The sequence below is a fragment of the Neomonachus schauinslandi genome, chromosome 16 (genome assembly GCF_002201575.2).
Source record: "Neomonachus schauinslandi chromosome 16, ASM220157v2, whole genome shotgun sequence".
NCBI classification, from domain to species: domain Eukaryota; kingdom Metazoa; phylum Chordata; class Mammalia; order Carnivora; family Phocidae; genus Neomonachus; species Neomonachus schauinslandi.
Window position 1 is genome coordinate 17,267,098 of NC_058418.1, and position 27,562 is coordinate 17,294,659.

The 27,562-nt window shown below is 44.8% G+C and overlaps 1 protein-coding gene across 2 annotated transcripts in view; it reads right to left on the reverse strand.

Annotated features, from left to right (window-relative positions):
• The window catches only part of GARRE1 (granule associated Rac and RHOG effector 1), a 52,053-nt gene extending 25,395 nt beyond the window's left edge, over positions 1-26,658 (reverse strand). Inside the window, exons 1-2 of one of the 2 annotated variants that reach the window (XM_021701026.2) lie at positions 25,508-26,658; positions 1,633-1,839 (exon numbers count right to left, since the gene is read on the reverse strand). In XM_021701026.2, coding sequence (XP_021556701.1) covers positions 1,633-1,839; positions 25,508-26,002 — 702 coding nt within the window. In that variant the 5' untranslated portion in view covers positions 26,003-26,658. The remainder of the gene's footprint in view (positions 1-1,632; positions 1,840-25,507) is intronic. The other variant, XM_021701027.2, reaches the window with a different exon arrangement.
• Positions 26,659-27,562: the final 904 nt, after the last annotated feature.

Consider the following 27,562-nt stretch of genomic DNA (forward strand, 5'->3'; position numbering starts at 1 on the left):
GAGCCCACAGAAGTGGATGGGTCACACATATCTGCGGGTCCCCAGCACACAGGCAGTTCTTAAAGTCCCAAGGGTAGATGGCGACCCTATAGGGAGAAGGGCACCCAGAACTGAGCCTTGAGAAACTGACATTCGTAAGTTGTGTTGGAGAGTGGAAGCTAGCGAAGTAGACGGAGAGGATGACCCAAGAGGTTAACACTTGGCTCAGGGAGGCCACAGGAAGAGAGAGTCTCCAAGGGCCCATATTGCCGAGAGTGCCGACTGGAGTCAAACGGTTCCCTGGATTTGGCCACATAGAAGGCACCGGTGACCCTGACGAGTTAATGCCTGTTCTTGTGTAGGAGTGGAAGCCAGATTTCAGTGAGCTGAATGATGCCATTTATATAAAGTTTTGTACTGGGCAAAATAATAACTTATGTTATCTATGGATACATGCAGAGTAAAAATACAAAAATATGCACAGGACTCACAAACTCCTAATTCAAAAGAGGCTATCACTACAAAGGAAGGGATGGGAGTAAGACTGTAAAAAGGTACAAAGGGAACTCAGCTGCATTTGTAAATAATATTTTTTTTCTGTTAAAAATAAAAGGCATGGGCGCCTGGGTGGCTCAGTCGTTAAGCGTCTGCCTTCGGCTCAGGTCATGATCCCAGGGTCCTGGGATCGAGCCCCACATCGGGCTCCCTGCTGCTCCGCGGGAAGCCTGCTTCTCCTTCTCCCACTCCCCCTGCTTGTGTTCCCTCTCAGGCTGTGTCTATCTCTGTCAAATAAATAAATAAATTCTTTAAAAAAAATAAAAAATAAAAAAAAAAAATAAATAAAAGGCATGAAAGGGGCACCTGTCTGACTCAGTTGGCAGAGCACGCAACTCTTACTCTTGGGGTCGTGAGGTCAAGCCCCATGTTGCACATGGAGCCCACTTAAAAATAAGTGAGTAAGTAAGTAAATAAAAGGCATGAAGCAACTGGTAAAAAGTTAAGATTCACTTGAAGAAGCTAAAAGGAAGACAAGAGGGTATATGGGACATTTCCTAAATGCTTGAACTGTTTCATAATAATGTCTTTTAGAATGACTCAAAGGTGAGGTGGACAATTCCTCCAAGAAGCTGGCTGTGAAAAGAACAGAAAAACAGAGGCAGGACATCTCCAGACACCAAGGAGTATTAAAATGCCTACAAGAAATGTGTTGTCCCTGACCACATCCCACCTGGCTGCCTGGCTGAGCACTTACCCTCCGCAGCCAGCTCTGGCCCGTCTTTCCAGACTGAGGCTCCAGCCTCTTCTCCCTGGCCCCTCTTCCTTGAAGCTCTGCGGCCCTGCTCCTAGTTGGAGGCAGGGCTCCTTCTCTGGGCTCCTGCACACCTCCATCACAGCCCTTTCACCCTGTTTTTGTAGGCCCTTTCTCTTAGGAGGCTGGGAGTAGAGGCTGTCACCCCGGTGCCTGGCCTGCGCCCGGCACGAAGTGGGCATTCACAAAGGCATTCACTGTCAAATGAATGAACAAGCGAACGGTAACAGTTTAAAACTAACACCTCTAAATAAAACACCTCTTTTAGGAACCAACAGGCAAAGGTCCAGTGGAGCCTCCGCTATTTGAACACAGGGTTCCCATCTCCCCCAGGTCAGGGTTACCTCAGCAGCCCCCCGCCAGGAGCGCACAGCTTCCTCCAACTCAGGCGTGTGGCTCATGCTGGAGAAGCCGCCGCCACCGCTGTTCTTTTTCTCTGGCACAACCACCTCGGCAAAGCAAGAGTGAGCCACCGGCTGGACCTTCTGTAAGGCCTGGGTCAAAAACTGGAAATGGACCTGCACCACTGTCAAGAAACATCGCCCCAACACCTGTGAAAACAAGAAAGCCAGGGGGTTTAGCTTGTGCGTGCTACTGCATTCGTGCGATACACTGTTAACTACCAATGTGGGCAGAAAGTAACAGTCCCCGGAAACCTGAAATCACAGGGAATTAGAGAGTCACCATGCTTTAGAAGGATCTTTGCGCTCACGTATGCACCTGGGTGCCTGATGTCTACAAGACAAAATGTTTCAACCAAATAGCAAACCTCAAGGTTCAAATGGGTCTTCCCAGTTCCCACCCAGCCCCCCACTCCTCGTCTCCATTCCCCTCACGTGCACTCTGGCTCACGCTACCCCTGGTTGTCTTTGGGCTCCTAATGAACCAGAGGAACTCACAGTACCAGTTATGTACACACAGCATTCAGAAGGCACAGTAAAAGCCATGTGATTGAAAATCTGAAAGGTCAGTTTGACTCTAAGAATTCTATTAGAAATGGAATCCAAAGATACAAGTTATTTTGGTAACAGTGTTATTAACATGGCTCTATGTCATAATTTCAGTCTTAGGAAACAAAGCTGACAGACCAGTCTTCTAGAAGTCAACAAAACATACTGGATGACTCTATTTATCACAACAGTATAAACTCACTCTCCTGATACATATCAGTAGTTAGTTGGTCGATGGAGCACTCCATTAAAGTAGGGAATTCATTAAAAAAAAAAATACTATATACAAGGGCGACTGGGTGCCTCAGTCGGTTAAGCGTCTGTCTTTGGCTCGGGTCATGATCCTGGGGTCCTGGGATGGAGCCCTGCCTCGGGAATCCCTGCTCAGCAGAGAGTCTGCTTCTCCTTCTTCCTCTGCCCCTCCCCCCTTCTGTGCTCGCGAGCTCTCTCTCAGGTAAATCAATAAAATCTTTAAAAAAAAATACTATATATATAATACTATGCTAATATACACTGTTAGTATGTAACTATAATAATTTATATGCCAAAAAAACTATATACCATAAGTATTTTAAGATACAAATGTGCATTTATCTGCCACCCTTGGCAATCGCCAAAACTATTCTCTGAATTTTTTTTTTTTTAGATTTTATTTATTTATTTGACAGAGAGAGAGAGCGAGCACAAGCAGGGGGAGCGGCAGGCTGAGGGAGAAGCAGACTCCCCGCTGAGCAAAGAGCTTGATGTGGAGCTCGATCCCAGGACCCTGGGATCACGACCCGAGCCAAAGGCAGCCGCTTTAACCAACTGAGCCACCCAAGGTGCCCCTATTCTCTGATGTTGTTATTCCCTGTTTGCTTTCTTGAGGTAACCCTAGCTACAAGGTGTTCTCTATGATTTCCTACTTCTTTTTCTTTAAAGGAAAGCAAGAGAAGTGCCTGGGTGGCTCAGTCAGTTGAGCATCTGCCTTCGGCTCAGGTCATGATCTCCAGGTCCTGGGATCGAGCCCCACATTGGGCACCCTGCTCAGCGGGGAGCCTGCTTCTCCCTCTGCCCCTGCTCTCTTTCAAATAAACAAACAAATAAATAAAACTTCTCTAAAAAATTAAAGGAGAGTAAGAACTTGTCACTCACAAAGCAACTTGAGCAGAGAACTTCCAGATTATTGACATCTTCCCTTAAATTTTTACAGTTGTTTTGCCCATACTAAATTTGACAACAATAACAAAACTATCTGCAACTCTTCTATCATGTTCCATAACATTCACATTTTTTCCATGGAGGGTCTATCATATTTCATTGGCTCACACAGTAGATTACTTACTCAAGAAATTACTGTACTGAGTTTGCAATTTATTCAACTGTTAGGAGCACAGCTGAGAAGGCCCACTTGCTGCCAGGACTCAGTGCACTGCCTTGGGGAGGCAGTAACGGTTGGGGAATGGTTTCCATTGCTTTTACAAGGAACTAAAATCCGACCCCAGTGCCCACCCTCCGGCCTAGTCCTGTCCCTTGAAGCACCTAAAAATAAGACCCAAGTCGGGCCCTCTCACCTCCCAGCACACATTTTTTAGATGCTGTCCTTTTCCATCCCCACTGGTCAGAGCTCTGCTTCCTGGAGAAAGAGTCAGGCAAGTCTCAGGGGTAACTTGTAACCACTTATTCCCTCTGATTTTCCCCTGTGGAAGTCACCAGGGCCAGACTAAAACAAACAAACTCACACAAATCTCACACCAAAGCATCAGCCCTCTACGGAGAACAATTAGAATTGGAGGCTGAACTCTCACCCAAACCTCCTGGGTCTCCACTCATACCTGCCTCAAGGCTCCTCCCCATCAGTGATTTGTGCCAGACAGGGCAGGGTGAGGGACACAGAGGAAGCAGCCCTAGCAACCTAGAGTCATGTGACAGGAACAGAATAAACAGCATATATTTTGTCTTGTACATACTAGCTGCCAGCCTTCATTGAACACTCCCCATGTACTTCACCTATGCTAAAGGTCTACCATGAATTATCTCATTTCATCCTAGGAACAATTGTATGAAGTCATTCCCATTTTATGGACAATAAGACCAAGGCACAGAAAGGTTATGAAACTTTGTCACGGGAATACAAATTGGATGTAACAGAGTGGTCACTTGCCTCAAGTGTCTGTGCCCTTTGCCACTGTGCCCCACTGCCTCCAACAGGCTCGAAACAGCTGGGTACAGCTGTGGGCTGGCAGCGCTGAGACCAGGCACACGACAAACTCAACCTTAACTGGCCTAGGCCAGAATGAGGGTATCCCGAAGCCCCACACAGTGCAAACACAGGAGGAGGAGTGGAGCTGGCTCCTAGGACACACAAACTCTTCCTCAGCCTCTTGGCAGGCTATGGGGAAGAGAGGAAGGGGGAAGTGGAGATGCCGGGTACCATTTGCTCTGGGGTCACATTCTTATGGCTTCTGACCAATACAATTAAGTCATTCATTTGTTCAATAAATATGTAATATGTGAATGTCTGATATGTACAAAGCATAACAAAAGGCCAATGGATACTACAAGAAAGACAATGAGTAAGTCCTTGTCCTCATGAGGGTTTCTTTCTTTGTGTGTTTTTTTTTTAAAGATTTATTTATTTGTTTATTTATTTATTTATTTATTTGAGGGAGAGGGAGAGAAGCAGACTCCCTGCTGAGCGTGGAGTCGGATCCAGGACTCAATACAGGACTCGATCTCACGACCCTGAGATCACGACCCGAGCTGAAATCAAGAGTCGGATGCTCAACCAACCAAGCCACCCAGGTGCCCCATGAGGGTTACTTTCTAATGGTGGGGAACAAACTGCTAGGTTGATATGCTAAGTCAGAGGCTAATGGAGAAGGAACACAAAGGGGCGAGGTGGGAAGGAGAAGGCTCTCTGAGGGAAGGACTAAGGGAACAGGAAACTACCCCTCCCCCTTCTAAAAGGGAAAATTCTGGGAAAAGCCTGATGCAGGGTCCCCGGGTCCAGAATAGGACAGTGCTGCTTGATGGGAGGATGGGGCTGGGGCGGGTGTCCCTCTTGGTAGGATGGTGGAAGGAGGATGCTGCTGCAGGAGTAAGTGGGGGAAAGATGCAGGACAGTTTAAAAGGCAGACATTTGGTATGTTGTCTCTACCGTTTTTACATGTTTGACCTTGGATGAGTCATTTAATCTAAATTTCTTCCCTGTAGACAAGGAATGATGAGAACCAGAGCTCAGCAATCTTCCTCCCCACCCTTCCTTCCCCCACCACCACGATACATGGAACATCAGTTCTAATTACAGCTGCAACAAAATATCTGTGTTGTGAACAATTCACTAAAAGCCAATCAAATCAATGGCCACCCTGGACTTTGGAAAAGCTATTTCACAGGATATCTGCTCTAAAGGCTTAAAGTAATAGATGCATAAACACTACTTTCTCTTGAGAGAGGACAGAGCTCAACCTCCAGCCTGCCTCTGCCCATCTCCTGTCACAGCCCAGGTCTCCTCCTGTAATAGACCCCACCGGCCTCCCCCCAGACCTGGGCCAGTCCCTGGGGCCTCCTGACAAACCTGGAAGGAAATACAGACTCTAACGTTGTGAATTCAAAAGCATGCGACCGCAGGGCCGTGGGCAGCTATTTTGTCCTTCATGTGGAGAACACTGCCTGGACTGCGGGATTCCGTGAGGCTGCAGAACAGATGTGACAACCTGGGGAAACGGGTGAGTGGGGCGGTCAGAGACACCGGAGTTTAAAATGTCAGCAGACAGACACCTGCAGCTCTATCAGCAGCTACCGTTCATTGAGTGCTTAAACCCATACCAAGCACTTTACTTGCAGTGAAGCAACTCTGTGGGGAAGAGAAATGCATCCATTTTACATATGGTAACACTGAAGCTTCGAGAAATAAGCCGGCTCCAATGCCATGCAGGTGATAAGAGGTGGAACAGAGACCTGATGCCAGATATGTTCCAAAAGCTGTGTTCCTAACCACCAGGCCACTCTGTCTCCATAGGATAGGATCCAGGATGCAGCCATAATAGTGGTGGCTACTAAGAAGAGGGGAGGAGCCCTGTGCAGTAACCCTGACTTCTCCTGCATGGTGTCAGGCCCTGGGGTGGGAAGAGAGACTGAGAGGCATGGCTCTGTCTTCTCTGGCAGTGGAAAAGGGCCTGGGACAAAAGTATCAAGTGGGGTAGCCTGTGGCACTCCTGGATGGCATGAGTCTCCAAGTTTATGATTCCACAGCAGAGCGCAGCTGCAAAGACTGGCTGGAAACAGCAATGTGAAACAGGGAGAGGGTACAGAAGGCTTGGGAGAAAGAGAAGCTTCTCCCACCTCTTGAGGAATTCCAAACCCAAAAACATCTGTTCAGTCCTTCAGCCCATCAGTCTCATTTAAGAATTATGAATAAAGCAATCGGAATTAATTGGCATTTGCATTTTTAAAAGATTAATCTAGGGGCGCCTGGCTGGCTGTCGGAGAAGCATGCGACTCTTGATCTCAGGGTCGTGAGTTGGAGCCCCAGGTTGGGTGTAGAGATTACTTAAATAAATAAAACTAAAAAAAAAAAAAAAAAAGGATTAATCTATCCATAGCATCTCGAGTTGATGGAATTTCAGACTTCTGCATTAAAAGAAACCTTTTTACTGTGACTTAAATTTCTCATAAAGGCCCAAATCCTGAATAGAAACCATCAGTGACCTTGCACTCCTGCCTATCAATGTCCACGGAGCATTCTGGATATAAACAGCCTCAAGGATCTACCAAAAGGAAACCTTGTTTTCTGGAACTCCCTGATGGTGGCGGGAAAGGGTATGAGTTCACTTTCCCATATCCATGTACACATACCACATCTACTGCTAAGAGTGTTGTGTTGATGGACAGAACCAGAAAACCTTTTCTTTTTGGTGATGTTTACATTTTATTAATTAAAACAGATTTTAGTTTAAGGTCATCCTATTTTGAATCCCAAAAGAAACTCACGCTTTCTACATCACCACTGATGTGGAGGATCAGTGGAATTCTACCTTCTTAGAATATTTCAAAATTTGGTTTTAGTTACTGCTGTTCTATGGCCAAGCAAGGCCTAACTCAGCCCTGAATATACGCCTGTGGTGGGATGATGGAATGCCCAAATCTACTCCATCTTCCAACATGCCTTGTGATTTTCACATTAAAACACACAGTGTCTCACCAAGTTCATTTTCTACTTAACCTCACTTAACAATCTGTCTTTCTCACATCCCCAGAGTGAAGAACAAATAAAACTGTCACATACACCACACTGTCAAACATTTCCAGGAATTCTAGCATTTATTTCTGATCAGTTTAAAAATCTAGAGTGAATGGAGTCGATCTGGACTGGCTGCTTTTATTAGAAATTCCAAAGTCATTCAATCATTTCTTTCTCTGTAATATTTACTTTTACCTTAAACATAACAGTTGGTTCCAAGTATCCTCAACCTTGCTCTTTTGTTCATATGATAATTCCAGAGTTATTACATAATGACCTAACCAATAGACCAGAATGTGATATAGAGACCTAAATGTGTCTCCAGAGAAATAGAGAATGCAGTGGACCATGCCCAGGCTATGGAAAGTGCTCTGCAAAGATTAGATTACGGTATAAAAATGCAAAAAACAAACTTACTGAAACTATGTATAGTCTGACCTAAAAACCGATTACAGCGAGTGTTTAAATATTTAAAAATTTTTAAAAAGGCAACTAACAAAACAACAAAGATCTCTTTGCAGTCGGTATTAACCTAGAGCAAGCTGCCATGCTATGTATAGGAGAGAGAACAAGGAAAGGAAAGAAAAGCTAACACGTGCCCAAGGGTGGCTGAACTAACACCAAATGCTAATTATTCACACAAGATTATTTATATTCTGCCTCTGGACATGCTGCTCTCACCTGCTGGTGAAAATATCAACAGAGACAGTTTCAGAACTCCTACTTCATGGGCTGAGCACTCTGGTGCACAAAACCTTTCACATCAGTAATACATAATCACTGCAAACAAATTAGGGGAAAAAAGATCAGCTAAATAAAAATCTACCAAATAGCACTAAACAGATATAACCACTGAATATATGTTTCCTATACAGCCTATATTTGTACCTGTAGATGTTTGTTTTTGTAAAAACTAGATTATGTTTATATGTTCTGTTTTATAGCCTGCTTTCCAAAAGAAAATATATCAACAATTTATTACCATGTCAACACACATAGGAAGTTTTATATTTTAGCTACATTGCTATAAATCTTAACATAGCTAATAAGGATAATTATAAAATATCATTCAGGACATGAAAACGTGAAAGGCTACTCAAGGTAACTAAGTCCACATTAATTATGGTAAACAAAGGACTCTGCTCTTCTAGTAATTTTTCCCATTGAAAATGCAAGTTTCCTCCATAAACAAGCAAAGTAATACTGTGGGTTTCTACAGGGCAGAGATAAAATATATTTAAGTCACCCAGACAAGTTTATGGCCTGGGAACCTATTAGAGTTCAGGAAATTCTTTTTGTTGATATGAGTGTATTTTTCATTAAAAGTTGTCACTTCAGGGACGCCTGGGTGGCTCAGTAGGTTAAGCGTCTGCCTTTGGCACAGGTCATGATCCCAGGGTCCTGGGATTGAGTCCTGCCCGCATCAGGCTCCCTGCTCAGCGGGGGCCTGCTTCTCCCTCTGCCTGCCACTCCCCCTGCTTCTGTGCGCTCTCTCTCTCTCTGACAAGTAAATAAAATCTTTAAAAAAAAAAAAAAAAGGGGCGCCTGGGTGGCTCAGTCGTTAAGCGTCTGCCTTCGGCTCAGGTCATGATCCCAGGGTCCTGGGATCGAGCCCCGCATCGGGCTCCCTGCTCGGCGGGAAGCCTGCTTCTCCCTCTCCCACTCCCGCTGCCTGTGTTCCCTCTGTCGCTGTGTCTCTCTCTGTCAAATAAATAAATAAAATCTTTAAAAAAAAAAAAAAAAAAAAAAAAAAAGTCATCACTTCAATCAAGAAGAAAATATTACCATTGGGACATCCGAGTGTTTAAGGCACTGGGACTTAAGAAAATACTAAACTGGGGTGCCTGGGTGGCTCAGTTGGTTAAGCGACTGCCTTCGGCTCAGGTCATGATCCTGGAGTCCCGGGATCGAGTCCCGCATCGGGCTCCCTGCTCGGCAGGGAGTCTGCTTCTCCCTCTCCCACACCCCGTTTGTGTTCCCTCTCTCGCTGTGTCTTTCTCTGTCAAATAAATAAATAAAATCTTTAAAAAAGAAAAAAAAAAAAAAGAAAATACTAAACTATCTCAACTGGGGGCGCCTCGGTGGCTCAGTCGGTTAAGCATCCGACGCTTGGTTTCGGCTCAGGTCATGATCTCAGGGTTCTGGGTCGGGCTCTGCGCTCAGTGTGGAGTCTGCTTGAGATTCTGTCTCCTTCTCCCTTTGCCCCTCTTGCTCATGCTGTCTCTCTCTCTAAAATAAATAAACCTTAAAAAAAAATTTTTCTCAACGGATAAAATGATTAAAAAGACAAATGGGGAATTCACAAGTGGAAATCCACTCCGTCAACATTATCTTCACCCTACAACACTGAGCAGAAGCCCTCTGCATCCCAGTGACATGTCAGTACAGGGCAGTACATGCCTCACCTCTTACTTCACTGAGCTAGGGTTCACCATGCCCATGTGACCGACAGCCTCTGTTATTCACTTGGTATTCCTCCTACCCTTGAGCGCTGTGGCAAGTGTTGGGCTGAGGTGGGGAAGCGGGTCTTCCACCTCTTCCCAGCAGCATGGGAGACAGTGGGCCGCTCCCCCCTTCCTGAAACACTGGCTTCTCTTGGCTTCCAGGACACTGCACTTGCTCCATCTCTACCTCACTCTCTGGCTGCTTCCTCAGCAGACTCCTAGGCTGCTTCCGAGTCATCTCCTCACCTCTAAATACTGGAGTGCCCCAGGGCTCACTTGTCCTTGGATTCTCCCTCTGGCTCGCTAGTTATATTCACTTCCTTGATGACCTGGTCCAGTTTTACAGCTTTAAATACAGTCTATTGACTCAACTGTTCCCAAGTTCCTATCTCCTGACTGGACTCAGCCTTGAACTCCAAATCTGTATATCTGACTATCCACTTGACATTGCCCCTGGGATGTCTAATAGGCACTGCAGACCTTTATTCCAACACACTCTTGCCCCACGGCTCCCCATCTCAGTAAAGAGCACGACCAGTGGTCCAGGTGCTCATGCGGTAAACCCCGGAGTCATCGTCGACCCCTCTTTCTCTCATGCACGCACACACATGTCCCACAGTGCTATATTCAAATAAAACTGCTAGAATATCAATCGGCCTTAAAAAGGATGGCAACTCTGACACATGCTACGATATGGATGAGCCTTAAAGACATAATGGTAAGTGAAAGCAGCCGGTCACAAAAAGACAAATATTGTACCATCCCACATATAGGAGGTACCTAGAATAGGCAAATTCAGAGAGACAGAAGGTAGAAAGGTGGTTTCCTGGGTGGAGGAGGGTGGAATGGAAGCTATTGTTTAAAGGGAACAGGGTTTCAGTTTGGGAAGATGAAGACGTTCTGGAGATGGATGGCCCTGAGGGTTGCATAACAGGGTGAATGTACCTAATGCCTCCGAGCCATACACCTAAAAACAAGTCCAACTGCTTCCAGTCACCTCCTCTGCTAGCATTCTGTTCCAAGTTATGATCATCTCTTGCTCGGATTAATTACTATAATAGCCTCTTAACTGATCTTCCTGTTCCATTCAATTAGGATTAGGTCTGTCTACACACAACAACCTATGCAGTGGCTTAAGCAAGAGTGATGTTTACTTCTTTCTAAGGGAAAAAATAAACCTAGGTTTTGGCAGTCCAGAGCTGGGATGCGGACTCCCGGGCATTCCAAGGAACCCAGTTCCCATCTTTCTGCTCTGCATCCTCATGCAAGGCTGACATTCTTCCATTGTCTCAGGTCTAAATGGCTAAATGACCTTCAGCCATTCACCTGCATTCTAGAGAGCAGCAAACTGGGGCAGCAGACTCATCCCAAACCTCTAGTTACATCTTCACAGACCAGAACTTATTCAAGCGACCCCTAGATGGAAGGAAGGCTGGGAGCATACTCCCTTTTCTGCGCACAATATGCCTGAAAACCAAACAAAACACAAACAAACCCAGAGTTTTGTTGCTAAGGAAGAAGGGGAGACTGGATTTGGGGAGGCAACTAGCAGCATCTTCTCTCTCCCCTAGAGTCTACTTTCCACACAGGAAACAGATTATTATAAAACAGAAACCAAACTGCACTCGCCTGCTCAAAATCTTCCAATGGCTTTTCACTGCATCAGAAGAAAATCCATAGTCCTCGTTCTGTCCTACAATACCCTCCATGATCTGGCCCCTGACTATTCTCTGAACTTATCTCCTATCCTTCTCTTAGCCCTGGCCACCCCGCTTTTTTGCTGTTCCTCAGAAATTCTGAGCACAGCCCGTCTCAAGTCTTTTGCATAAGCCAGTTCCCACTACCTCAGGGTTTCTCAACATCAATGCTATTGACATTTGGGGCCAGAGACGTCACTGTTGTGGGGGGCTGTCCTATGCAGGGCTGTGTGTTGTCAGCGGCATTCCTGGTCTTTACTTAGGAGATGCCAGCAGCACTGTTTGGAGGTGCAGTAACCACGACCTCTCAGATCCTATTGTTTTGAATACATTTTCAAATCTTTACTTTTTTTTTTTTTTTTTTTAACAAGAAGCAGAGGGAAATCCCTTCCCCCTACAGTGACTTCTGAGAGACCAAGAGCTGCAGAAGAGCACGAATGTGGCAGCAGAGGGGAGCTTTTGAGTATCCACACTTCTGCTCCGCTGCAGGACTGAAACACAGCCTGATGGGCTATGAGGAGAGTAATACCAAGATTCCGCCTTCTCCAAATAAATTTGAATTGAAAATCAGATAAATCGAAGAGCTTTGTGCCCCTGCACACTTATGTCTTTCAGGATCTGGGGCCTGAGTCTGGTTGCCTAATGTTCCATGGTTCCTTCAGAAACACCATCCCACCATGGGTGTGTATGTGTGGGATAGGAAGGATGGGATATTGGTCAGAAGCAGAGAGGGAAACTGAAGTCTTAAAAGATGGCAAAAATTTGTTCCTAAAATATACAGTGAGTCAGTGAAACTCTGACTCCCTAGCATGCAAGTTCAAACCTGCTCCTTCAAACCATTCTGGGCCCTCTGGGGTAACAGTCAAGTTCTTCTCAATGAGTAAGACTTCTCTTACCCTACCCCTAGCATGGAAAAAAATGGGAGATGTCATTTTTGTGACAATCAAAAACACTGCTAGACACTGCCAAGTGTCCTCTAAGGGACAGCCTATCCTGACCCACTGGTGAATGAACCACTACTCCATCTGGAGCATACTGGCCCTTGGAATTCATATGGTCTGATGGTCTTTGCTCAAATGTCCCATCCTTAGCCTTTCCTCTACCTCTCTCTCCCCCCTCATCCTTCTTCATCTCTCTTCACAGCACCCCCTACTACCCGACATTACCTTTGCATGTGCTATTTATTTTTCTATTTTCCCACCTAGGAGCTAAGCTGGATGAAGGTAGGGTCTTTGTTTTGTCTCTGTTGCGTTCTCAGTGCCTGGTGCATAGTAGACAATCCCTCCTATGTATCTGTTGAAAGAAGGGAAGAAAGCAGTTGCTACCCTCCACGTAAAAGTGCCAAGCCAAGGGGTGCCTGAGTGGCTCAGTCTGTTGAGTGTCCGACTCTTGATTTCAGCTCAGGTCATGATCTTGGGGTCCTGGGATCTAGCCCCACATCGGGCTCTGCACTCAGTGCGGGGTCTGCTTGAGGATTCTCTTTCCCTCTCCCTCTGCCTCTGCCTCTACCCCTGCTCACACACACGCTCTCTCTCAAATAAATAAATCTTAAAAAAAAAAAAAAAGTGCCAAGCCAAGCCAGGAGCAGCATGGTGACTACAGGGCTGAGGGCAGGGCATCAAAAATGCCAGTATCTTTGTGCAAATGACATCGGATTCTTCCCCCCAAAACTCTTCCTGCTTTCTTTCCCTGGACAGCTCTTCAGCAACCAGCTCGCCGCAGACACCAGCTGCAAACCTTGAGATGACTTTGAGGGTGACACTACCAATAGGCATAGGGGAGATCACAACTATTATGTAGCAAGGAAGTCTGTAAACCATGCAAGTCTTTCCTGTAAGCAACACACTCATCCATGAATGAACAATCAGGTATAACATTTGTTATGGCTTGGAACTGTATGCTTATTCTTTCAAACTAAGAGCGAGTATGTAATTAATGGGTATGCTGTCTAGAGATATGCATAATGGAATAAAAAGATGTATTTTCTCTATATGTTTCTGTGTACATATCTATTTGCTACTACCTACATAGATACATAAGACAATAGTAGTTATATCTGGCACTGGCATGGAGTTGGAAGGGAGAGTCAGTATTTTTGAAGAAGGAGACTTAGGTCATTCAGAAATATTTGAATTTTTTACCATAAGCACGCACCACGTATAAGAAAAATTAATTTGTTAAAATCAATAACTAACAGTAATATATCCAATGTATTCCCATTAAAATAAGGACCAAAACAAGGATGCTCACTCTTAAAGCTGATTATTTTATATATTAAAACTTACCGGGGTGCCTGGCTGGCTCAGTCAGTTAAGCATCTGCCTGCGGCTCAGGTCATGATCTCAGGGTCCTGAGATGGAGCCCCACCCAGTGTTGGGAACCACGCTCTGCACTCAGCAGGGAGTTTGCTTCTCTCCTTCTCCCTTTCCCTCTGGCCCTCCCCCAGCTCATGTGCTCTCTCTCTCAAATAAATAAATCTTAAAAAAAAATTATGGGGACACCTGGGTGACTCAGTCGGTCAAGCATTCACAGATGAATAAATAAAATCTTTAAAAAAAATTATGGTCAGCACAACAAGATATATAACTATTGGAAGGGAAGAGATATATGCAGATGGTATGACTACATATGCCAAAAAACCCCAAGTAAACTAATTGAAACATCAGAATGACTGTATTCAGTCACATGGAAGGAGACAAAATCAAGAGTGTTTCCATAGCATAGAAAAAAAAAAAACTTTAAAATATTATTTCATTCATTATAGCTACTGAAATATAAATTACTGAAGAATTTTGTTTTAAAGATTTTATTTATTTGTCAGAGAGAGCACACAAGCAGGGGGAGCGGCAGGCAGAGGGAGAATGAGGCTCCCCGCTGAGCAAGGAGCCCAATGTGGGGCTCGATCCCAGGACCCTGAGATTATGACCTGAGCCGAAGGCAGACACTTAACCAACTGAGCCACCCAGGTGCCCCATAAAAATCCCATTTCATTCTCTATAAAACCTAAATTCTTAGCAGGGCCTACCTGGTTCTCTACCCTGCCCTAACCTCTTCAGGCCTGGGTAGGAAGGTCTGGGGTAGGGGCCTGGGTCCTGTCAGGGTGAGTGGAGCGTGAGAACACTGAACCAACCGGCAGTCAGCCTTGAGGCTATTCTCCACCTGCATCCCACAGCATCACACCTCATGTCTCAGTCTACACATTTATGTCTCGCCCACAAGGCATAGAGCACTTTTTTTTTTTTAAAGATTTTATTTATTTATTTGACAGAGAGAGACACAGTGAGAGCAGGAACACAAGCAGAGGGAGTGGGAGAGGGAGAGAAGCAGGCTTCCTGCTGAGCAGGGAGCCCGATGCAGGCGTCCTGGGATCATGACCTGAGCCGAAGGCAGACGCCCAACGACTGAGCCACCCCGGCGCCCCCAGCCTAGAGCCCTTCTGACTGCCCTCACTCATCTCTGCCCGCTCGCAGCCAGCTCCTGTGTATTTTCTTCCGGAGGATGGGCGGCAGCAGCTAGGTGAAGAGGAAAGCAGACCAGGGCACTGAGGCCTTCTCCAGGGGCTGGTGAGGCCTCAGGAGGGGTCCTGGAGTGAGCAGGGACTCCCGGGGGTTCCTTCACACCAGGCTATTTCTACTTTCCTGGCTCTGGGTAGGTCAGCATTAGCGAGAGGGCCAGGAAATGCAGTCTCATGGAGGAATGGACAGGGCAAGCCAGCCCCTCTGCTCAGAGACCGCACTGGCCTGAGGCAGCGGAGGGGCAGGGGACACAAGCCCTGTCTATGCGAGTCCCAGCATTGCCGGCAAATGTCATTTCACGCACATTCAGAATCCTGATTTGTAAAGATGAGGGAGGCTGCCAAAACAGACTGCTATCCAATCCTGTGAGATCTCACAAGCCGACCAGCAACCATAAACATTTAGAATAAAGAATAATTCAGGAAAGCTAGTTCTATGTAAAATTATTCTCCACGAACTCTTTTGTTTCTGTCTCCTTCTAATTCACCCACCAAACCTAGTATTTCCCTTATGTTCACTCAAACCTTTTTAGCAACAATGAAATTTTAAATCTTCTCCTCCTAAAGGAAAGCAACCTTGCCATTTTGGTCACCAAAATTAGGAGCACACCTGACTCCTACCTGCTACTGGGGTCCTGCCCAGGGGATGGGGTGGGTTCTCTGTTCTCATTTTCTTCCTTGATTCACTTTTATTTTCTTCATTTTTCTGAAAAGTACCTGCTTTTCTTTTCATCACTACAACTTACTCAATAATACACCCTGTGATACTGTGATTTACAGCAAGAAATGTCTATTTTGGTCTTCTTCCAAGGATCCCGGCACAGAGCTCCTAAAACCGTTGGAATTTTCTCGGTGATAAGGGAGATAAAGTGTGCTTTGTTATTCATAACAAGCCTCTCTGAACTATACCTGAGTTTATGTTAATGAGGTGACTTTTGAAAAGCCCCTAAGAATGGGGGCTGGTTGTTAGGGGAACCAACCACTGATTAGAGGTTTGGAGCTTTCAGCCCCACCCCTTTGGGGACGGGAGAGGTTAGAGGTCGAATCAATCACCAATGGCCAATGATTGAATCAATCATAGCCACAGATTGAAGCCTTGAGAAAGCCCAAAGGAGGGTTCAGAGAGCTTCTGGGTGGGTGAACATTTGGAGATGCTAGGACGGTGGTGTATCTAGAGAGGGCATGGAAGTGCCACCCCTTCCCATATACCTGGCCCTATGCATCTCTTTCACCTAGCTGTTCCTGAGTTAGATCCTTTTATAATTAAGTAAAATGCTTTTCTGAGTTTTGAGTTGCTCTAGCAAATTAATGGAACCCATGGTGGGGGTCGTAAGAACCTCTGCTTCTTTACAGCCAGTTGGTAAGAAGCATAGGTAATAACACCCTGGCCTTGCGACTGGTGTCTAAAGGGTAGGAGGACACTCCTGTGGGACTGAGCCCTTAAACTGTGGAGTCTGATGCTAGCTTCAGGGAAATAGTGTCAAAACTGACTCACAACTGCTTGGCATGGGAAACTCCCCACCACACATTTAGTGATCAGATGTGCCAGAAGTGGACTATTTTGTGAGTAGACACAAAACAGAAGAGTCTTCCTAAATACTCCCATTTCTGTTACAGACCACTTCGTATGCACAAATCCTCCACGGAATGGAACCATTTACAGGATATTCCTGATACGCTACTCCTTTCTCATTCCCTTTTTTTAAACTTTGAAAATACCCAAACAAACACAAAAGGAGAGTATAACAAATCCTCATATACCCATCAAAAAGCTTCAATAACCACCAACATTTTGCCATGTTTTTTTTCACCCTTCTCCCCACCACCACTTTTTGCTGGAATGTTTTGAAGCAAATCCCAATTAACCAAGACCTAGTACATGTTCAAACTTCCCAAATTATCTTTTAAAATGTACTTTGTTTGAATTTCAACCCCAAAAAGCGCATCTTATTTGGTTGTCGTATCTCTTTATATATATATATATATATATATTTTTTTTTTTTTTAAATATTTATTTTTTAAAGTAATCTCTACACCCAACATGGGGCTCGAACTCCTGACCTTGAAATCGAGTTGCATGCTCTTCCGACTGAGCCAGCCGGGCGCCCCTGGTTGTCATATCTCTTAACTCTGTTTTTAGATGCCTTCTACCTCTTTTTTTTTTTTTTTCCCTCTTATGCTACTTGACTTTGTTAAACAAATCAGGTCAACTGCCTATAGAATATGCTACATTCTGATTTGTCTAATGGCTTCCTTGTGGTGTTACATAATTTGTTCCACTACACCCCATATTTTAGGTAGACTGGGAATTCGTTCTAGAGGACTGATGAGATTATTTCAGGTCCCCTCCCACCCTGGGGAGAGGGAAGAAGTGTGAGAAGTACAAGAACATACTATGGGGGTACTGTGTGGTTCTTAGGATTCATGATCAACTAACTGGCTGTCTCATTTTCAGTGATGTTGAGGTGGACCAATAGATTTGGGTGGGAAAGGCCTGATCTTTCCCTTATGAAGTTCCCCAATGACCTTTTATCAACTGGTTTTATCCTCCATTGTTGACCACTTGCCTGAGTCAGTTAATCCACTATGGTGTGCAAAATGGTGATTTTCCTAATTGTATCATCCCTTTTACACTGAGATTCTTCTAAAAAGAAGAAACTTCCCCCATCCATTAGGGCTATTTGGTTACCCTGAAAAACAGCTGTACTAGAGAAGAAGGAAATTTGCTTAATTCCTTATTTTTCTTTTAATTAGCAATTTTCAGAATAATGAGGTGGTGGCATAGTGTGTCTTGGCCAATCAAAATCAAAGGATCCAGTGCCTCCAGAAGGGCAGATGCCCTCTGGCCCCAGTGGCTTCCACCCACACAGAATGGGCTCGGCAGACAGTACATCTTGTTCCACATGAAGTTTACAAAATCACTCAAATTCCAACTGCTTAAATTAATTATAGGTTCTTCTAAAACCTAAAATCTGAAGACAATTTAGATAATAGAAGAGGCACCTCAATAAAAGAATAAGCCAAAAAGAGTGGTTAGAAATTAACAACAGCCTGAAAACCAGAACTATATAAGCTATTTTCAGTTTCTGATTAATAGCAGCAATTTGGATTTTCATTTGGCACATACAGTTAGGAAATATTTACTCCACAATCTATTATGGAAGATCTACTAGTCAAAACAAGAAAGGAAAGAGAGAAGTAACACTGAATTTTACCTTTAGGCAAAAAAAAAAAAAAGAAACATGCAAATTTAATTCCATTCAGGTTAATGAAAATTGTATTTTGAAACCAGTCCCTAATACTTTCCATTACTGTTGCTCTACAGTATTTCTGGCATATATCTACCCAAAATAAATTATTATTTGGGTCTTATGAATTAAGGTTCTTAAGAGTCAGTGAGTACTCACAAATGAATTATTTCAAACAGATTCATGGGTAATCACACAGTTACACAAAAGACATTTGTCAGTGCATCAAACTAAGAGCCAAGGTTCAATTACATAAAGATTTGATTTAAGGTCTGCCTGCCCATTTACAAGGTGATGATACTTGGAAGGCAGCTAAAATCGTAAGAACTACAACTCATGGGATCCCTAGAGCTGCCCTGGGCTTCTGGAATGCACAGCACCTGCCCAGAGGGCCACACCCTCCCAACCCTGAGGCCCCAGAGGGAGACCAGAGCCCTGGAACAGTCAAAGGGTGGAGGCCAGAGGAGAAGTGACAGCACTGCTCACTCACACAAGGATCCTGTCCAGCTGCCCGTCCTCCACCTTCCCTTGAAAGGCTGACGCCACCCTTTTGCTGTTTCGGCCACAATAGGTCCCCTCTGCTCTCCATCAGGTTCATTCTGCCTCAGAAACTCCGCAGTAGCTGTTCCCTCTGTCCAGAATCCTCTGTTCCTGGTCATCAACAGGGTTTATTCCTTCACCTGCTTCAGGTCTTTATTCAAAAAAAAAACAAGGAGCCCCAGATGGAGTCACTTGTGCTAAGCCCTACATCAGCAAACAAAGACTGAACACTTAACCAAACTGCAATTTCAGCCTCTCCCAGGAATGAAACCTGTAACCTGTCACTCTGGAATGACCGGGTGAGGTAATTCACTGGAGAGACCCCTTCTGTCTCCTATAGGAAGGTGGCCTTGACTGAACCAATCCACTCTGCTCCAAACTTTCTTTTCCTGCTCCCTTCTGCCTATAAAGGCCTTTTGTTCTGAACAGCTCTTTGGAGCTCCTCTCCGTCTGCTAGATGGGATGCTGCCCGACTCATGAATAGTTGAATAGAGCCAATAAAATCTTTAAAATTTACTCAGTTGAATGTTGTTTTTTAACAACTCAAATGTCACCTTAGTGATGCCTTTTCTAACCCTCTTATCTAAGATTGCAGTCCCCTTTTAACTACCTGAAGGGAGGGATTTCTATCTTGTTCACTACCATATCCTTTGTGCGTAGAACGGTACCTGGTACAAATAAAGTGTGCAATAAATATCTGTGGAATGAAGGCATGAATCACAAGTCAATTTGATTCTTTTACTTACATTTCCATTGAAAAAGAATTCTATTTAAGACAAGTGACAGATGCTTGTAAAAAGAGGTGGACATTTGTGACTTTCTAATGAATAGAAAACCACATTATAGGGCTGTCTATACTGCTTTAATATGAACTACATGGTTTAATTTGCAAAGGATAACCCATTTCTCTGACAAATGATACTGAGGTAGATAAAAATCTAAGAGAAATCAGCCACTCAATTTAGCTAGCCTGGCATTTTACAGGAACACTGGAATTAACACAATCCTAACGACCACCAGTGGAGATGCTCCTAGACTCAGAGAAAGGACAGATAGCAGGTCCCGTGCAGTCTATTTCTAAAAAATGTGTGGGTGGGATATTCAAAGCTTTGTATAAAGAACAAATGCAGCATGGGAAACCATAGTTTTCCTGAATTCACATTCGGCTGGACTGATAGTTTGAGACATACAAAGGAATTCCCATGAAGCACTTAATTATGATCACATTTCTTATTTCGACAAAAATCTCACTCCATATACAATGTAAACTATGTATTTTCTTTTTTAAAAAAAATTATTTATTTATTTGAGAGAGAGAGTGAGAGAGTGTGCTCATGAGTGGGAAGGGCAGAGGGAGAGGGATAATCTCCAGTTGACTCCGTGCTAAGAGTGGAGCCTGACGCAGGGCTTGATCCCAGGACCCTGAGATCATGACCCGAGCAGAAACCAAGATTCGGACACTTCACCGACTGCACCACCCAGGTGCCCCTATATGTTTTCTATAAATCCAGAGGAGGAAAAATCCTACCTAAACTGTCACCTGGCTTATCCAAAGGTTCTTGGTTACTGCAAGGGTATTTGCTGGATACCCTACCCCCTACCCCAATGTCCCATTCTAGGCACAAGGCAAACAGCAATGACTATTGGTAGAAGAGGTCTCCTTGGGCTTTTATGATGAAAAGGCCCTCGCAGTTGCTACATCAGGCAGGTTGTACTGCGGCTGCCTTATAAGGGAGGAGCCTACTTCAAGAACCAGGGAAGAAATGAGCAGAGCTAATGTTCTGGGAGTGGCAACTCTTTCCACCTAAAAGGGTTTCAGTTAGAAGAATAACTTGCTGGAGTGCCTGGGTGGCTCAGTTGGTTAGACTTCTGACTCTTGATTTCAGCTGAGGTCATGATCTCAGGGTCGTGAGACTGAGCCCTACCTCAGGCTCCCTCGCTTAAAAAATAAATAAATAACTTGCCCAACATTTCTCTCTGATGTTGGGTTTGTACATAATTGTGCTCTGCACTTCAGAGAAGGGCTCATAGCACCTTCTTTTTTTTTTTTTTTTAAAGATTTTATTTATTTATTTGACGGAGACACAGTGAGAGCGGGAACACAAGCAGGGGGAGTGGGAAAGGGAGAAGCAGGCTTCCAGTGGAGCAGGGAGCCCGACATGGGGCTCGATCCCAGGACCCTGGGATCAGGACTTGAGCTGAAGGCAGACGCCTAACGACTGAGCCACCCAGGCACCCCTCTCAGCACCTTTCAAGCCATGTTGGAAGCAGTAAGAATGATGATGGCAACTAACTGGGTAGAGCCTTTCAGACACACTAACCACATCAGATTATCACGAAAACTTGAACCCACAATCCCGAGATCAAGAGTCTCACGCTCTTCCAACTGAGACAGCCAGGAGCCCCGATAATTCCATCTTATAGATGGGCAAAGTGAGGATTAGAGACGTTGGGAGCTTTGTTCAAGGCCGTACAGATGGTAAGAAGCAGAGTCATTTTTTAACCCAGATCTTCTGACTCCATGCCCCCTAACAGTGTCATAGGTGCCCATTACCTAGTGAAACACCATGGTCACAGCTCATTCTCTGAGAGTGAGATTTTTATTTTAACAGTGAGATTGTGAGGGTGAAGCACAAGGGTAGGGGCAAAGTCACTGAAAAGTACAGACGAGACAGGACCCACGTACACCCTGCCTGCCCCAGAGCACAGAGTGAGCAACCGGAGTTCCTAGAGATAGGCACCGGGATCAACGAGCATATCCCAAACCTAGCTGTAAGTAAGGGAACATGAGAAGCATCTCTGGCCCCCCCTCAGGGGTGGGCCAGTGGGATCAGTGCTTTCTCTTAGGTGTAAAATGGTTAAGGGGCACCTGGGTGGCTCAGTCATTAAGCGTCTGCCTTCGGCTCAGGTCATGATCCCATAGTCCTGGGATACAGCCCTGCGTTAGGCTCCTGCTCAGCGGGGAGCCTGCTTCTCCCTCTCCTCCCCCTGCTTGTGTTCCTTCTCTCGCTTTGTCTCTCACTGTCCAATAAATAAAATCTAAAAAAAAGGTCAAGCATTTAAGGGGCACTTGGGTGGCTCAGCTGGTTAAGTGTTTGCCTTTGGCTCAGGGTTGAGCCCCGTGTGGGGCTCCCTGCTCAGCAGGGAGTCTGCTTCTCCCTCTCCCTCTGCCCCTCCCCTCTGCTCCTGCTCTCTTTCTCTTTCTCTAAGAAATAAATAAAATCTTTAAAAAAAAAAAAAAGAAAAAGGGTCAAGATTGGAACACTGAGTTCAGGTTTTTCCTCACTCACAGTCCTGGACTAAGCACCTCAGAAGAGGTCCGTACCTAGTCAGTCAAGTTCAGCATCATTAGGCCTCAGGGATGAATGTTAAAAAGCCTCTCAGGGCCCTTCTGATAAAACCCTAAAAAGACCAACAGGAAAAAACCCAAATGCCCAGTCTTTCCATCTGAACTGGTAAATATTCTGAGAGTGAGACCCTTATTGGCCTAGGGCAGCACATAAGTTCCAGAAACAACAAACACTGCTCTGTGGAAAAGGTAAAATGTTAAGTCTGCAGGCCGACACTTGGCAATCACATTTTAGAATTTACTTATAAGTCAACTGTTTGAAACTCAGAATACACCCATAGAGTCTAAAACGCACCAATAGCACTGAGTTTCCAGTCTAGCCTCCAAAGCCAGTTTAGCCTATTATGTACAAAAACATGGTAGTATTCCAGCTCTCCTAATCGCATTTCAGTGGCAAAAGCCAAGTCAAAATTCCAGACCACAACAATCAGAAATATTTCTCCTTCTCAGCTCAAGTGGTCCATGCTGGTCTTAAGAAAGCAGAAGGGCCAAGAGAGGTGCAACTTCAGCCCAGTGGCTTCCTAAACCCCCAGTCCTCAGGGTCGGTTCATCCTGCTCTAGTGGTCCTGACTTGGGGGACAAGAGCGCTTGCCAGGCAGGGCTGGAAGGCAAAGGGCCACGCATGTCCAGCTCTGTCTCCACCAGCACCTGGAGGCATAGACTGAAAAAGAGCTCAGTGATGTTCAGGTTAAAATAAAAGCATTCGACCTTATTTTTCAAACCACTCTGGCCTGAAATTTTATTTATTTTTTAATTTTTAAAAATTTTTTAAAGATTTTATTTATTTATTTGACAGAGAGAGACACAGCGAGAGAGGGAACACAAGCAGGGGGAGTGGGAGAGGGAGAAGCAGGCTTCCCGTGGAGCAGGGAGCCCGATGTGGGGCTCAATCCCAAGGACCCTGGGATCATGACCTGAGCTAAAGGCAGACACTTAAAGACTGAGCCACCCAGGCGCCCCTTGCCTGAAATTTTAAATCAAGCTAAAAGTGCTGATGTCACAACAGGAAAGAGCTGTAACAGGCTGGGTCTAACACGGTATAACCCTTTCTGAGAGGGCAGAGTCCCTAACTGCTCTCTTGCCACATCTCTGCAAAGTAGCGAGCAGGCACACTGGTGGCTAAACAACACGGTCCTTTCTGTAGGACAAACAAAAGCTAAAGCTGTCCATTTGTGCATGCGCATGCATGTATCCAGACAGCAGTCTGGGAAGGCACACGCCGGCCAGCTAATGGCAGCCACTTCTGGGAAACGGAATGGGATGGGAGAGTAAGTCGGCACTTTTACGTTTCACCCTTTGAATTTCTTTTGAGAAGTCCATTTAAAAAAAAAGCTTTATGTATGCTTTACACGTGTTAACTCAAAAAATACTTTAAACTATCACAACCCATTTTAAAAACACTTCAAAACGGTAATTTCCCTGAATATAAAATGTGATCATAGAAATACTCAGAAATTTAAAATATACTTGGGATAGATTCAAAACAGAATGACCCATGGAGGCTATTATACATTTATACCAGCAGGTTCAGCAAACGACAGCCCGTGGGCCAAATCCAGTTCAACAGACAGGTCCACAAAGTAAGACTGGTTTTTACATTTTTAAAGGGTTATTAAAAAAAAAAAAGGTGACAGAGACCACATGTGGTCCACAATTCCTAGAATTTACTATTTGCTCTATACAGAAAAAGTCTGATGATCCCCAATTTACACCAATAATACTATGTTTTTTCAAGTACAGTTCTTTTCTTTTTCTTCTTCTTTTTTTTTTTTGTAGGCTCCATGCCCAAAGTGGGGCTTGAACTCATGACCTTGGGATGGAGAACTGCATGCTCTGCTGACTGAGCCAACCAGATGCCTCTCAAATATAGTTCTAAATTCTCTTGGACATGCCTTCAAAATAACTTTTTTTTTTAAGATTTTATTTATTTTTTTGACAGAGAGACACAGCGAGAGAGGGAACACAAGCAGGGGGAGTGGGAGAGGGAGAAGCAGGCTTCCCGCGGAGCAGGGAGCCCGATGCGGGGCTCGATCCAAGAACCCTGGGATCATGACCTGAGCTGAAGGCAGACGCTTAATGACTGAGCCATCCAGGCGCCCCTCAAAATAACTTTTAAACACGATAGAAATTAGTCATATTACTTAACAGCCTACATTTTTCCCCCTAAACCCACAGCAGTATAAATTAGCTTGTTTAGCTACCCCAGCCATCAGAGTTGGCTCAGAAGATGTGATTTCCTAAAATCAAATTCACCCCCAGGATGAGAAAGGGACATTCTCTCTCCTAGCATTCAAGAACCTAACCTCTGATGTGCTGCTAAAATGTACAAGGACTCAAGACATCAAACTCAGAAGAACTCTCTGAGCAGATAAGAATAATTTTTAAAATTTAGCAGTTACACTAGTGACACTAATCTGGCAGCAGATCAGTTGAATAAATGATTTCCTAAATGAAGGAAGGAAAAAGGTCATCTTTTATTCTGAATGAAAACTGTATTCTAATCTTACATTCTAATCTAGAGCCCTGAAGGAGGGAGGATATTTCACTTTGATTATCAAAGACCCTAAGAAATGTACTGAGTAAGAATCAAACACAACAAAATGGGAACAACTATGAATGTAGAACTGGAAAAATAATTTATCCTGTAAACATGGGTGAACTTTCTACATTAAACCAATGGTTCTATAGAATGACAACTCACAAATACAGTTCATAATCATATTTAGAAATCTCAGTCCCCACTAGGTACTTTTAGCAGGATGTTATTTGGAAATTAAGTTTCACCTTCAAAATGCAAAGAACATAAAATACCGGCTGATTTGCTGGTTTGTTTCACAGTCTTTGAACCTACTTAATTTGAAACGAAAGCAATTCAGAACCTGGAGTGCACCAATTTTATTTTTTATTTTTAAAGATTTTATTTATTTACTTGACAGAGAGATAGAAAGAGAGCACAAGTAGGCAGAGTGGCAGGCAGAGAAAGAGGGAGAAGCAGGCTCTCCACTGAGCAGGGAGCCAGACGTGGGACTTGATACCAGGACCCTGGGATCATGACCTGAGCCGAAGGCAGATGCTTAACTTGACTGAGCCACCCAGGCGACCCAACATGCACCAATTTTTTACAAGGACAGAGTATCAACAGAAAGAAGATGGAGATCACGATTATAGTAATTTGGGAAACCACGAAAACGACACTCTCACTTACCTCTGGGACACGTTTTCCTACCCAAGTATGACACAGAAGATACCCTACCTCAATGTCCTGGAGGCTGAACTCCTTCTGGTCTGTAAAGTTTGCGGCTCCAGCGCTAAGTTCCATCAGCATCTTGGCGATCTCGGGCTTTATGGCTGAAGTCAGCCGACTGGCTGCTTCCATGACGTGCTCCTGCACATCTTTAAGCTGCATGGCTGCCTTGGAGTAGTGAGAGTTCCTGAACACAGTGCTGAAGAGATCTGTGAGGAAGGTGCTGGCCCGGCAGAAGACGTTGAGGGCATCCAGGTACTTGGAGATGCCCTGCTGGATGTCGGCGATAGGCGTGGAGTGGGGCATGGCATGGTGGCAGCCGCCTGCAGCGGTCAGACTGCCCAGGGGGGCCGCGGGGGCCGCCGACGCCAGGGGAGCACTCAGCGCTCGGCCCAGCTCGGGCATCGGGTACTGCTGGTGCTGCTGCACCTTCTGCTTGGACCCGCCAAGCAGGAAGCGCCGCTTGTAGTCCATTTTACTGTCCTGGGCACTGCAGCAATACATGCGGGAGGGGGAGCTGTCCCAGTGGGTGGGGCACGGTTCGGATTCCTCTTCTTCCCCCCGAAACTGTAGCTAGGTATAAAAATAGTGGAGTTCTGCAAATCTAAGTTTTGAAAAAGGCATTTCCATGAGGCAGGTGACCGTGTGATCCAACGTCGATGGGAGAACGACGGGTTTATGTAAGTAATATTTTCAGGGTAGGCGGGACCTCTGACAAAAAAATAAAAGTGTGTCCAAAATGCTGTATAAGAACTGTTAGCATTCCGCTCTCTTAATAAAAAGATATGCTTGCGGAGAAAAACGTTTACCTATCATTGCAAGAATATTTCGATACTTGTATTTACAATGGCAGAAAAATAACTTAACTTTAAAAAATGTAATATAATGTAATATAATGTATCTTCAATATACCAGAAAAATTAGAACCCAAAAACCCACAAGCTGATCAACAGCGATTCAAAAAGCAGTACAGTTACTTCACACTAAGTCCTTAGGAAGGAAGATCAAACTGCTGCGGAGGTTTGACAGAGCCTGCCTGCCAAATCCATTCACCTGCAAATCTTATTCTCAATGCAAAAAATTTCCAAGTTTCCTTTAACGTTTTCTGAAAACAAGTGTTTTTCTTAAAAATGGCATTTGTTATTTTAAGTCTTCTCCTCCTTTCCTTCTGTTTGCTGAGGTAGCAGTTTCCTTGTAACAGTAACGAGAGGTGCTTCCAAGACTGGGTTGGCCCTCAATTGTAAAGTCTGAAGCAAGAATGCACAGATGTATTTGTAAGGCCTCTAAGTCATTTCCTGTGAGGGGGGAAAATAAGATAAAGTTAGGAAAATTACAGGATGATGAGTAATTCCAAAACATTAACTCCTGAAATGCTACAATCCACAAAGGCGGGCTTGAAGTAAGAAATCATATATAACCTTACCAAAGCAGGTGCGACAGTGAGAGTTCAACTATGACATGACGACTACTAGAAAATTCCTCAAGTCGTATAAAACTAGTGCAACCAAAAAAGTTTGATTCCGCACCAACCACTCCAAAGCTGAGGCTAATGGGGCCTGAACTCGTGTTTGTGTTCGGCATACCCTTGACTCCTCCTAAAAGAGCTCATAAATCGGCAAGAGGATCAGGAGAGTACCCAGATGGTGGGGAGGGCTGTCAGCAACCACAGCACTCCCAACACTTTAAGGGGGACTAGAACAGAGAGGGAGAAATCGGGAAGGCTGTGATAAAAGAAATGTTACTTTGAGGGAGGCCTCAACCGTAGGATAGGTTTTGACAAGTGCAAAAGGGATGGGTGGGGCTCACCAGGTCAAAGGACCACCACAGACAGCAAGGCCCTGAGCAGCATGGCATGGGGTCCACTCAGGATTCCCAGCTCGGCCAAAGTGCAGCGCACGGACAGAGCCTGGAGTGGTGAGTGGCTGACAGGAGGTCTGCATACAGGATTCTCCTCACCCTCTCCCAGGTTCCCTCTGGATGTTCAAAGAGAAGCCTGGCAGGTGTGCCCGTTCTTACACCCGGGGGTAGCTCCTGTAGAACCCCTGGCTCTGGATAGGTTCAAAG